This window comes from Crocuta crocuta, unplaced genomic scaffold, assembly GCF_008692635.1.
Source record: "Crocuta crocuta isolate KB4526 unplaced genomic scaffold, BGI_CrCroc_1.0 scaffold142, whole genome shotgun sequence".
Taxonomy (NCBI): domain Eukaryota; kingdom Metazoa; phylum Chordata; class Mammalia; order Carnivora; family Hyaenidae; genus Crocuta; species Crocuta crocuta.
In genome coordinates this window covers 895,888-908,961 of record NW_027528892.1, presented here as the reverse complement: position 1 = coordinate 908,961, position 13,074 = coordinate 895,888, and the positions used below count along the sequence as shown (strand labels likewise).

The window sequence follows — 13,074 nt, the reverse complement described above, 5'->3', positions numbered from 1 at the left end:
GGGGCATAACTGAGACTCGTGACAGGGCACTCCAGACACAGAACAGGGCTGTTCTGGGAAGCGGGCAGACTGGTTGCAGGCCACTCCTGGTGCCATGGCTTCTCCTGGGGCTCCCTCTGCTGGCATGATTCTCATTCCCTCTCTTCTGCCTCCCTCTCTGTCTCCGTCTTCTGGAGCCTCTTCTCTCTGATGTAGATTTCTCTCTTTCTCTTTGTGTTTCTGTCTCTCTGTCTCTGTCTCTCTGTCTCTCTCTCTCTCCTCTCTGAACCTCTCTCCTCTCCCTCTGAACCTAGATGGGGTGTTTCAAAGTCCTTTTGGGTGCTGGGAATCCTTCCTGGTGGCAAAACCTGACCCTGGGTCACCCCGCGCCTCAAGCTCCCCTGTGCACATCCCTGAGATGCTGGAGAAACCCCCATAGCTTGTACATTGGTTGCTGCACCCTCATGGCCTCGGACTCTCCTGGCCTCTGTCTCCTCATCTGCCGCTCAGAGCCTGGAGCCTGCTTTCAGATTCTGTCTTCCTCTCTCTGCCCCTCCCCCGCTCATTCTCTGTCTCTCAAAAATAAATAAATGTTTAAGAAATTCTTATAAATGTTTTCTTTGAGCACCATCTCGATCAGCAGTATTCACAAGGGGGGATACTCCCCTACAGGGGACATTTGGAAACACTGATAGCTGTCCAAACCCGGGGGCGGGGGGCGGGGAGGAAGGAGGGAGGCAGGGGTGCTACTGGCATCCAGTGGGTGGGGGCAGGGATGGGGCTGAACATCCCACGTACACAGGCCAGCCCACCTGTGACAAAGAATGATCTGGATCCAAATGGCATAGGACAAAGGTGGAAAACGCTGGTCTATGTGTTTGCAATAACCCAGACCATCTGGGAGGCGTAAGCCCAAATTAATTTCTGGGGATACACATGATGGAGACTGGATTGGAGAAGGTTATTGAAACTTTATTAGTCAAGGTTTCTTTCTCTCTTTACAAACAGGATGTGTTCATGTATTGTTCATGTAACTAAAAGTTACATTAAAAGAAAATAGTAGCAAATGTATCCAAACCAACCAAAGAAACAATACTCTTTTTCTGACCCCCTATCTGACTCTTATCTTTCCCCTGTTCCTGACACTGCCAGACTCCTGGGTCTGCCCCTCCTCTCTACCTCCTCCCCCACCCAGAGCAATCTGGCTTCCGTTGCCAGCCCCCTAGCAGCTCACCCAGGCCGCTGTCAGGTCTCTGGGTTGTTACTGAATCCAATGAATCTTCTTATCACATTGGCTTGCTTTTGAGACTGCAGAGAGAGACTGTGTGACCTCCCTGAGCTTCTGGAGCCCGTCTCTCTCCCCTTCTTTCTCTGGCTGCTGCCAGGACCTTGTCCAAGCAAGTTCCATTCCTTCTTGCTAGCCCTCCAACGTCACCCTTCTTGGATGATTTGTCCCAAGCCTCTGCTCTTCCTGCACTTCACTCCAGAACTGGCTATACAATGGAGGGGAGGGTGCATTACAAAGAAAAAGTGGGGCCCCTTGTTCAAAATTACTAATAATTTCAAGATGGTCACAGGAGATTATTAAACCAAGTGCAGAGCACTTCTGAGCACAGGGGCCCAAAGGATGTGCAGGTCAGTTGCCCACAAATTTGCCTTGCTTCCTGCTCTCCTGGGTACAATCCCCAGCCTGTCTCACTCTCACCCCTGTTCTCCACCTTGATGGTGGCCCCATCATCCCCCAAGATCTGTTCTCTGAGGGTTGTTGGGGGAGACAGAATGTGTCTCTCAAGATGTCCAGGCATGAATGCCCGAAACTCATGAATATATTGATTACATAGTAAAGGGACTTTGCAGATACGATTAAAGTATCTTAACAGACCTTAAAATAGATTATCCTGGTGTGATGGTGAATCTTATGTGTCCACTTAGCCAGCCTACAGCGCCTGATTATTCAAACACTAACCCAGGTGTTGCAATGGAAGCGTTTTGAGGATGTGGTTAAATGTCTACAATCACTTTAAGTAAAGGAGAGAGCATGGGTAGGTGTCATCCAGTCAGTTGAGAAAAATGAAGGTTTCTCTGAGGAAGAAGAAATTCTGCTCCAAGACTGCAGCATCTTGTCCTGCCTAACAGTTTCTAGTCAGTCCTCTGAATTTGTGTCCTGCCAGCTCCTACAAGGACAAAACCCAATTCCTTGCAACAAATTATATATATATATGCACATACACACATATAGCAACAAATTACATGTGTATTGCAACAAATCATATATATATATATATATTATTAGGGACATGTATTCCCCAGTAATCAGTAGAAATTAATATTTTATATATGTGTTGAGTATATAGATATCTTAATTACATATCTTCTTTGGTTGGTTTGGATACATTTGCTACTAGTTTGTTTTCAATGTAATTTTTAGTTACACAACAATACATAAACACACACTGTTTGTAAAGAGAGAAATAAGCCTTGACTAATAAGGTTTAGGTGACCTTCTCCAATCCAATCTCCATCTCACGTATCCCCATATATCTTCATACATGTGTGTGCATGTACATACTGCATGTTCTGACTTCCCCGGAGAACCCTGACTGATAAACCTGTGTTATCCAGGTGGGCCCCATCTAATCACATGATCCCTTAAAAGCAGAGAACTTTCTGTGGGTAGAGGCAGGAGAGAGATGGAGCAGAATGGGGAATCTGAGAGGTTTGAAGCCTAAAAGGGATTCAACTCACCGCCTCCAGAGGGAAGCTGTATGGAAAGCACGAGAAGGATGCAGACAGCTTCCAGGAGCAGACCAGGCCCCGGCTGACAGCTAGTGAACACCAGGGTCCTATGGCCACAAGGAACTGAATTCAGCCAACACCTTGAATGAGCTTGGAAGAGGATTGCCATACTGACATCTTGGTTTCAGCCCTGAGAGGCCTAAGGACCCACCCGGACTCTGACCTACAGAAGCTGTGGAATAAAAAAAACGTGGGTGGTTGTCAACCAGCTTATGAAGATTCCTTACACCGTCAATGGGGAACCAATACTCATCCTTGGCTTCTCTCTCCTGCAAATCCCATCCCTGTTCGTTCTCAAGTCCAAGTGGACCTGCCTGAATCCCTTGCGGTTGTAGTTAGCTCTCCACCCTTGCGGCCCTGGCTCCAACTCAGGTCCCTCTCCAGGGTCCCTGCACCCAGCCTCACAGCCTCCTGGCCATGGCTGGGAGGAGGGCAAGCCCCCCCCCAATTAAGGAAACATCAAAGACTTAGTAACCAAGATTGACAACATTGTAACACAACAAATGAATAAGTGCAACGAAAAGGATCGAGAACGCATCCATGATGAACAAAATATCAAAACCTTAAATGAAGATGGGATCAGAGTGACCGATTTTTTTCCTCTTTTCCCAGGGCCCAAAAAAGCTTCCCACCACACTGATCCTGTCTTTATTTGAAGTTTTGATTTTTTTGTTCATTATGGATTTTTTTTGGCATCCATTTTTAAAACACGGCATTAAAGTATTATTTATCTTAAACAAAATGTGGTCTATCCATGCCATGGAATATTATTCAGCCATAAAATGAGTTAAACACCGACACATGCTGCAGCATGGATGAACCTTGAGGACACCATGCTCAGTGAGAGAAGGCGGACACAGAAGACCACATAGCATAGGATTCTGTGTATCTGAAACATCTGGAACAAGCATATCCAGAGAGACAGAAAGCAGCCTGGTAGATGCGGGAGCTGCAGGTGGGAGATGGGGGGACTGGCTTCGGGATAAGGGGCTTCCTTCAGGGGGTGATGGTTTGGAGCTGGACAGATGTGATGGCTGTACAACATTGGGAATCTACCAAACGCCACTTTTAAATAGTTCATTTTATGTTATGTGAATTTAACATCAATTACAATATTTGATAAAAGTCTATATTTAAGTATATTATTTACTTTGGTTACTGAGTTTTGTGTACCCCATCCCCCAATCCATCCTAAATTTTGCTCTGGATTTGAAATGCTGCATTCCTCATTGTGAATCCCAGAGAGAACTTTTTTCTTTTCTTTTTCTTTTCTTTTCTTTTTCTTTCTTTCTTTCTTTCTTTCTTTCTTTCTTTCTTTCTTTCTTTCTTTCTTTCTTTCTTTCTTTCTTTCTTTCTTTAGCAGGGCAAAGGGATGGGGAGCCTTAGGGACTGTAATTTTATTTTATTTATTTACTTTTCAGTTTATTTCTTTTGAGAGAGAGAGAGAGAGAGCATAAGCAGGGGGAAGGACAGAGAGAGAGGGAGAGAGAATCCTGAGCAGGCTCTGCGCTGTCAGCACAGAGCCTGATGCGGGGTTTGAACTCACAAACTGAGATCATGACCTGAGCCAAAGAGGAATGCTTAACCGACTGAGCCACCCAGGTGCTCCCCCACCCCTGGAACTTTCTAATACCTGGATTCCACCCTGCTATCCTATCCGGGGTACCCCTTCAGTACCCCAGTCTCTGGGACAGAAATCTAAGCTCCCAGTGGCTTTGGAGCTGATCTCTGCACTTTAGACAGTTCTTTGTGCCTGGAGTCTTCCTCTGATCACCTGGCCTCCCAGCCTGCTCTGAGTGTCCTTCCTCTCCTCCTCAGCTCTACAACCCGCCCCTTCTGGGAGGGGGGGGTGTTGTTCAAGCTGCACTTCCTTGTTACCTGTGAGACCGACTCTCTTCTCTTGCCCCAGCTCACAACTGAGAGTCTCTTCCCCGGGCCTCCCTCTGCACACCTCTCCTCCCGCCAGCCTCCTCTCTGGGGACCTCACTCTCCCGGAAAGCCCTCCCTCAAGCCTTCTGGGAGGGATCTTCCCAACGTTCAATTCTTAGACTCTTTGTCACCGAAAGGTGCAAACGCTCAGAGTCACGGAATGATCTTTCTATGAGCAGCTTCAGGAGGGAAATTCGCCCAGGAAAACTCTCCAAAGCAGGGTCAGAGTGACTCCTGGGGTCTCAGGGACCTTGTCTGTTTCATTCTCCCATATTCTCTCTCCCTCTCCCTCCCTCTCTCCTGTCCTCCCTACACACACACACACACACACACACACACACACACACACACACACTCCTCCAACAGCTGCAATCTGGAAGAAATTACTCTTCTAAACAGCCAGACTTCCCCAGTTTCAGGAAATTCCAAGCTGGGCAGGGGGAGGGGCCGGGCTGGGGGGCGCGCCCTGTCCACCCCCCCCTTCGCGTGTCCTCTGTGCGCACCCGGTCCCTGCCCAGGCCCGCCCCCACACTCAGCCCGGAGGCCTCTGCTTTTCCACCACCGCTTTCTAGTCCTTTAAATCCTAGAGGCAAACTTTTGGGGGATAAGGAAGGCTGGGAGGGGCCTGCGCCTTAACCCTCTCTGCCCCAGAGGGACTGGGCTGGACTGGGCAGTGACTTCGCGGCCCGTTCGGGCTCCTACCATGGCCCCCGAGAGGGGCTGACACTTCGGTCCCCGGTGCAGGTAAAGAAGGGACCCGAGGCCAGGGCCTGCCAGGGGTGGGGACCCGGACTCCTGGGTCTGAAGGAGGGAGGGTCGGAGGCAGGGGAGGGGGTTTGGGAGCTCGGAGTCGTGGGTCTGAGGAGTAAGAGAGGTAGGAGGCAGGGCCCCTGGAGCCCGAGAGAAGAGGGGTCCTGAGGAGGAGGACGCCTGGGTCCTGGACGCCCCTCCGGGTGCCACAGGACACTTCCTCTGCCAGGTGAGATCCGCCTGGAGGCAGAAGGAAGAAGGTGCGGGCTTGGGACCCGGAGGCCGAGGAGACCAAGGAGAAGGGGGTCCCCGTCGCAGCCCGAGAACGCGTCCGCCCCACTCAGCGACAGCCACGAGGTAAGGGGCAGCGGGGCGCCGGGGTCCCGGGGTCCCGGGTCAGGTTCGGGGGGACGCGGGACCAGACGGGCGAAAGGACGGCGGGCGTTGGAGTCCGGGCGGCAGCCACGTGGCCCGAGGAAGCGCGGCGAGCCCACGGGGCGGGGGTCTCCCCCTCGGGGCCCGGCCCCGCCTCGGCCCCCCCCCCCCGCCCGCCTCTCCCCAGGAGCTGAGAACCGGTCGGGCCGGGTCTGGAGCGGACGGTTGTTTCCGTCTTGGCGGGGCTGGGGCTGGAGGGGACGGAGGTGCACCAGCTGTGCCCCCCTCTCCTGCAGCTGGAGCTGCGGGCCAGCAGGAGAGCAGGGAGGCGGGGGAGGGCGGCCCGGGGGCCCCGGGGTCCCACCCTTGCGCTCGCACTCGGCCAAACAACGGCTGCTCTGTAGGAGCCTTGGCGGGCTGCCGGAGTTTTTCCGAGCGTGATCTCATTGCATCAAGCGCTCAACCCTGCTGGAGGGAGGCTAGAGCCTTCTGTTTAAGACGACACTGAGGCTGGGGTGACTTGCCCGGGGCCCTGCGAGCTAGTAAGAGGAGGCCACACTCAGAACACCGTTTCTAATTCATTGCTCTCAGTCTGGAGTGGAAACAAAGCAAAGCTAACAGAGATGGTCAAGAGTGTAGGAAATCTCTGGCCTTTATAGCATCTCCGAGCGTTGGTTTTCCCATGGGGATGCACATCCACCCACCCCATCCAAGGGGGGCTGTGAGCAATGTGACGGTCATCTTTAGACTCTCAAGTTGAGACTCTGCCTGGTGTCCAAACCTGGCCCCCAACATTTGTTGCTCTGTGACTCTGGGCAAGTTACTCCCTATCTCTGTGCCTCGACCACCACATCTGTTAAATAAGGGTCTCTCCCCTCACTGGGTTTGTTCTGTGGATTGAATGAGTTTGTTTATTTGAGTAAGGCATTTAGGTCCCCACGTGGCCCAGAATAAAGGTTTAGGAATACAATATCAGCATCATGAATATACTTTTCAAGTACCCCCAGCAGAAAGGCTTTCTAACTCCCATTTTTCAGTGGAGTAAACTGAGATTTAAGGTTGAAGAAGGTAGTTCAGGGTCCCACAGAAAGGAAATGCAGGCGTGTTTGGCCAGCCACTGGAAAATGGTGGTAACGTGGCCTGGGAGGGCCATAGAAGGACGGCATGAGGGACAAGCTAGGGTGTGGGCCCCAGGGAGAGCCAGTAGCTGAGAGCTGTCCAGGGAGGGGTCAGTTCCCAAGAGGCAGCAGGCACTGGAAGTGGTAAGTCTGGGCTCCAGAGTTCCAGAGAGCTGGCTTTGTGACCTTGGGCAAGTCACTTTCCCTCTCTGAGTATGTCCTTCTCTGGGCCTTGCAAGAATGATCTAAGGTGGCCACTGAGCATTTATTGAATTTTTGCTTTGGCTATATTTTGGGTCAATAAAGTCTGGTGTCCAGACTTTATTGGCAGCATGTCACCAATTCTTGCAAAGAGACTATGATGTGTTATAGGAACACCCTGTGTTCCTAAGTTCCTTTTTGAGAGGAGGAAATGAGATCAGAAGGGTTAAGTAACCTGCCCAAGGCCACACCACACAGCCAGACTGAAACCTGGGCAGTTGGCTGAGCTGTGTTGTTTTGCTTGTTTACAGAGAGAGAGAGAGAGAGAGAGAGAGCATGAGTGGAAGAGGGGCAGAGAGAGAGGGAGACACAGAATCTGAAACAGGCTTCAGGCTCCACGCTCCATGCTGCCAGCTCACAGCCCATCGCAGGGCTTGAACTCACAAGCCGTGAGATCATAACCTGAGCCCAAGTCAGATGCTTAACCGACAGAGCCACCCAGGCACCCCTGGTGCTCTTTTCACCTACAGCTCACGGCACAGTAATGATGGGCACCCGCTAGCACTGGGAGCAGAATTTTTAAAAGTTTACACTGTGGACTGAGATTCATTAATTAGCAGAGGTCAGAAATGAAAATAAATAGATTAGGATTGAAAACATCTGAGCACCTTAGAATGTTGTAAGTCTTGTTTCATCAAAAGTTTGTTTCCTTTATTGGGAGGTGGTGGGGAGGAGAGGCAATTGCATGGCAGGTATTCATCCAGGCTGAGGTCAGAATGAGTTTGAGAAACAGTACAGAGGGGATAAAATCAAGACTGGTTTTTCCAGGGAAATAAACATAAAGCGTGTGTGTGTGTGTGTGTGTGTGTGTGTGTGTGTGTGTTGGGATGGGGTAAAGGATAATCCTCAGAACACACCCAGCTACAATTATTTTAAGTCCTTTCAGCTTTAATTTTTCTCTGCATGATCACTGTTGTTTCCCAGGGTGCTGGTTACTAAAAGAATAGCGCTGACTATTTTGCCTTCTTCATAGGGTTTTACCAAGTCTAAATTGTGTTCTATACTTATTTGGGGACACATCACCCCTTCCCACAACTGGCACCACCAATTATCTGGCACTATTACAGGTATAGTTTTCTTTAATCAATTTTTTTCTACGTGCCCTGCAAGGAAGGTCATGTTATTTTATCCATTTTACAGAGAGGAAACATAGAGAAATCAAATAATGTGTCCCAATCATACAGCTGGCAAAGGGTGGTGCTTCGATTCAAATAGATTTTCTTTTTATGATGATGCTGATAACAGTGACTGTTAAAAGTACAAGGTCATCAGAGCCCCTCCCGAAAGTTCCATAAAAACAGCCGGGTTCCAGGATGTGGGCGAAGTTGGCAGGCAGCTCTACTTACCACAGAGCCCAGGGCAGCCATGAGGCAATAACACACCTATTTTTGTAGTACACAAGTTGCCGGCTTCAAATTTATGCCGTTCTGGCTCATTTTTAGAGAAATCTGCAAAAAGTAAGACATGATATTGTCTCTTTCAAAATCAAATAACTCAAGTTATAAAATGCTGTGCAAGTGTACAGGTTCCCAGCGCCCCCCTCCCCCCCCCCAAAAAAAAAACCACAACACTGAATTTGAGTTTCTAGGCAGGCCTGCTTCGGGGCCTGCGTGTGTCCTAGGCAAAGGTCTCGTGGATACATACTAATTTATATTTTATAGCTGTGTTGGTGTAAAGGGAAATCTTTCCCACGCATTTTAAAACAGATTAGAGCATTTTAACATTTTCTTGGGCCTCTCCAAGTGTGGTGGGCCCCAGGCACTGGGCCCGCTGCCCCCCATGGACCCAGCCTGCCTGTCATCAGGGAAGGCGCCTGGGAGTCTCCGGCAGAAGCTGGAGTGTCTCCGTCAAGTTCAGGAAACACGCGGAAGAGTTGGCGAAGCGCTGGTGCGTGGCCTATGATTAGGGAGACTCGAATATTAGTAATTAGCGGAATCAGCATGTGGTGGTGGTCGCGGGCCGACCTCTTCTGGGGTCTGCGACCTCGGGCCTCCGGGAGCCGCAGTTTCCCCGTCTGTGAAGTTGAAGTAATCCCTCCTTTGAGGCGCCTGCTGCCTAAGGCCCAGGGCGGCCTCGCTCGCACCCGGCGGGGGCAGCGCTGACCCGGCCCTACCCTGCAGATGCCGGTGCTGAAGCAGCTGGGCCCCGCGCAGCCCAAGAAGCGGCCGGAGCGCGGCACCCTCTCCATCTCCGCGCCGCTCGGCGACTTCCGGCACACTCTGCACGTGGGGCGCGGCGGCGACGCCTTCGGGGACACCNGCCCGCGGACCCGCTGCTCTCCTTCCACCTGGATTTGGGCCCCTCCATGCTGGACGCGGTGCTGGGCGTCATGGACGCGGAGCGCCCGGGGGCCGCTGCCGCCAAGCCCGACTTGGACCCCAGCTCCGGGGCGCAGCACCCCAGGGCCCGCTGCCACCCCAAAGCAGACCTCGAGCTGGATGACGTCATCGGCCTGTAGGCACCCCTGTTCCCGATGCTTTTACCGTCCGGCACCCCACTTCTTTATACATAAATGGCTAAGGTCTCCGTTCTGTCTGTTTACTTGGCACGTAGGAAGGGAACATGGGGAGGCGGGCTGGGGTGTCGGTGATGGGGTCCCGGCGCCTGTAAGGGCCAGGTGTGTCACCTGGAGCTCGGTGCCCCGCAGAGACTGGACCAAGGTCGAGGTCCTAAGATTGCCCTGGTGAGATGTGGCCCCTTTAACAGAGGGGAGGCGTGGTTGGACGGTGTTCCTTCCTCAATTTTGACGGAAGGCCGGCCTCACCTGCTCCTGGGAGCCACCTGATTCGCTCCAGGAAGGGGCCCACCTGACTCACAGCCTGGGTGCCCGATGACCCGCTCCCGGGGGTGGGCGCCTGACTCGCCTCCCAGGGACGCACTAGGCTTCCAGCGCCCGCTGACTCCCCCGGGAGGATTCCTGACTCGCGGCCTGGGAGGCTGCTGAGTCGCTCCCGGGGGCCACCGCACTCCCACCGACTCGCTCCAGAGGACCGAGTGCAGGGGCTCCGGGAGCCTCAGCCTCCTGGCCCGCGTCTCCCGTGAACCCTCCGGGGGAAGCTGCCCTTTATCCTGTGAGCGGCCGCGCAGGGGTGTCCGGAGAGACTGGGTCCCGGTGGAGGAGAGAACCCCCCGCTCCGGCCCGAGATGTGTCGGCTCAAGGGCGACAGCGGCGTCCCATGTCAGGGCTGCCTAGTTTAAGTCTGCCGGGGTCCAGTTGTCCCGCGGAGGGCATGACCCACCCAGGACCCCGAGGGACGCAGCAGCACTGAAAACTCTGAAAACTCTGTAGGTGGGCGAAGGGCGGAACCTAGCCTACGGGGGGCGGGGCCTCCCATGCAAATCACGTAGGCGGGGGCGGAGCCAGACTCCGAAAACTTAGAAGAGGCGGGGCTGTACACGCAGACCGCGGCCGAGGCCGAAGCCGGGCGCTCTACGGCCCCGCAGAGGGCGGGGTCGCGCCTGTAAATCGTTCGGACTGAGGCCTCCGAGGGAGCTGGGTCCGGTTCCTCGGAGGCACTGACGAAGGCCGGCACCCTGGGGGCGGTGCCGAGCGTGTACACCCTTTAGAACCGCTGGTCCGCGGAGGAGNACCCCGGCCGTCATCCAGCGCATCCGCTGGGACCCGCGCCTCGACCCGGCCGACTTCTCTGTGGGCTACGCCGACCGCTTCTTGGGCGTGCGCGAGGAGCCCTTCAGCGCCTTCTGCTGGGACGAGCCGCTGGCGGCGCTGGGGCCCGGCGTCCTGGCAGTGCCGCAGCACCGGGTGCGCTACTTCCGCTTCCGGGGCCGCCTCGTGTGGGACCGCGCCTCGCGCACCGACCTCGTCTTTGGCTCGGGCTCGGCGGCGGGTCGCGGACCCACCATCCTGGACGCGCTCGACGGCGGGGGCGCGCACGACGGCGAGGACGCGCACGACGGCGAGGACGCGCACGACGGCGAGGACGCCCACGGGCCCCGGGAAGCACTCGACGGCGAGGACGCACGTGCCAGCGAAGAAGCCCATGGGTCTTGGGACGCGCGAGCCAGCGAGGACGCCCGTGTCAGTGGAGACGCCCACGGGCCCCGGGACACGCACGACGGCGAGGACTCGCGTGCCTGTGAAGACATTCACGGGGCCCGGGACGAGTGCGACAGTGAGGATGCCCACGGCCCCCAGGATGCGCACGATGGCGAGGACGCCCGCGGGTCCCGGCGTGTGCGCGGCAGCAGTGAGAACACGCTCCACAGCGTAGCTGCCGCCCCCACTGAAGTCCGAACGGAAGAGCGCAGAGTGCCCCACTGGACAGAGCTAGAAGGGGTGCGGAGGCCGGCCACCGTAGCCAGGACCACGGAGTCACGGGGGGAGGCGCAGGTCCAGGCTGCCCCAGGAGGGCCCGTGGGGGATTTCCCGGAAACGGAAGCAGAGTGGGGTCCTGGGGCCTGGCCCTTGGACGGTGGAGAGGCTGCTGGCGCCAGGGCCGCGGGGCCTCGCCAGCCCCGTCCCACGCATTTTGTGGCTCTCATGGTGACTGATCCCCGGCTGCAGGCGGGCGTGGCCAAGGCCCAAGAAGAGCTGGTCCGAGCTGCACCCTGGTGCGCTGCGTTCATGGTACCCACGGGCGCCCTGCACCTGACACTGGCCCTCCTGAGACTAGCAGGCCCTGGGGAGGTAGCTGCGGCCCTCGGTGCACTGAGACGTGCGCTCTCAGCCCCAGGGCTTCAGGCACCCCCGCAGCTGAGGTTTCAGCGCCTGCTTCTCCTGAAGCACCATGTACTCTGTGCCCCTCCCTGGCCCTCCCTAGAAAACATGGCCCAAGTGTTGCAACAGAGGCTGGAAGCGGAGGGGCTCAGAGTAGTTCAGCCCCTACGGGGGCTGCACCCCCACCTCACCCTAGCGAAGGTGCCCCAGGGTTCTCAAGTCTGCCTTCCTGAGCCTGACGTCATCCCGGGACAGGAGCTGGGGAGCCAACCCCTGGGGAAAGTTTGGTTGTGCCGCATGGGCAGGGCAGGAGAGACCTACCAGCCCCTGGCCGAGATGCCCCTGGGGTGACGGCCCCCCTCAGACCTCTGGAGGAGACAGATCTCCAGCCCAAAGAACCGGAGAAGATCCAGTCTAAGCAGGAAGAAACAAAGTGCTCTCTCTCTCTCTCTCTCTTTAATTTTGGTTTCTCTCAAGCTTCCAAATGGTGCTCAGTGATCCAAGGAAAAGAATGAAGGAAGGAGAAGGGAGGGAAGAGGGAAGGGAGGGGAGGCAGAGGAGGAACATCTGGAAAAGAAGCAGCCTGACAGTCCAGCTGTTTGCAAACTCATTGCACATCCTCCAGTTACATGGCAGAAGAGGGGGGGCCAAAAAGAAAAAGGGGAGGAGGAAAATAACTTAAATAAACACACACAAAAAGAAAAGAGAAGGAAACATGACGTGAGCTGGTGATCCATGAAGGCAGGGAGGGAGGGAGGGTAACCGTTTTACCTGTGCTGAACCAAGGAAGGGGGGGGGCAGGAGGAGGAGGGAGGGAAGGAAAAAAAAACCAGAAGAAACACTGGGGTGGAGGGAGGAGGGACACGGAGACAACTTAATACAACTGCAGACGAGGCGGCCCGGCCGAGGTCCCGCGATGATGGCCTCCGGAGTCCTCAGTGCGCAGTGTCGGCGGGGACGTGGTGGCGGCTTGGCGGCGGCATTTCTGGCNGGCCTGTCTTCTTCCGGCCCCCCCGGCATGGGATGGGCCGGGGTGCCAGGTTGGTACCGGAGTACAAGCTCGAGAGAGAGAGAGAGAAAACACTGAGACAGCATTAGTGGAGGTGCAGGTGGGCACAGAGCAGCCTACAGACCATGCCCCCAGCCCTCCGCTGTCCCACCCCCTCCTCCCCCCATCCCGTCCCTCTG

At 55.0% G+C, this 13,074-nt stretch overlaps 2 protein-coding genes across 2 annotated transcripts in view; both read left to right on the top strand.

Annotated features, from left to right (window-relative positions):
* The window catches only part of CDC42EP5 (CDC42 effector protein 5), a 14,623-nt gene extending 4,889 nt beyond the window's left edge, over nt 1-9,734 (top strand). Inside the window, 3 exon segments of the mRNA XM_077757074.1 lie at nt 5,684-5,811; nt 9,329-9,464; nt 9,467-9,734. Coding sequence (XP_077613200.1) covers nt 9,329-9,464; nt 9,467-9,666 — 336 coding nt within the window. The 5' untranslated portion in view covers nt 5,684-5,811 and the 3' untranslated portion in view covers nt 9,667-9,734.
* Nucleotides 9,735-9,797: 63 nt separating this feature from the next.
* LENG9 (leukocyte receptor cluster member 9) lies at nt 9,798-12,354 on the top strand. Its single transcript, XM_077756922.1, has 2 exons — nt 9,798-9,814; nt 10,776-12,354. Exons 1-2 carry the CDS (start codon nt 9,798-9,800, stop codon nt 12,235-12,237), a joined length of 1,479 nt encoding a protein of 492 aa, XP_077613048.1. The 3' UTR covers nt 12,238-12,354.
* The last annotated feature ends 720 nt before the right edge of the window (nt 12,355-13,074 follow it).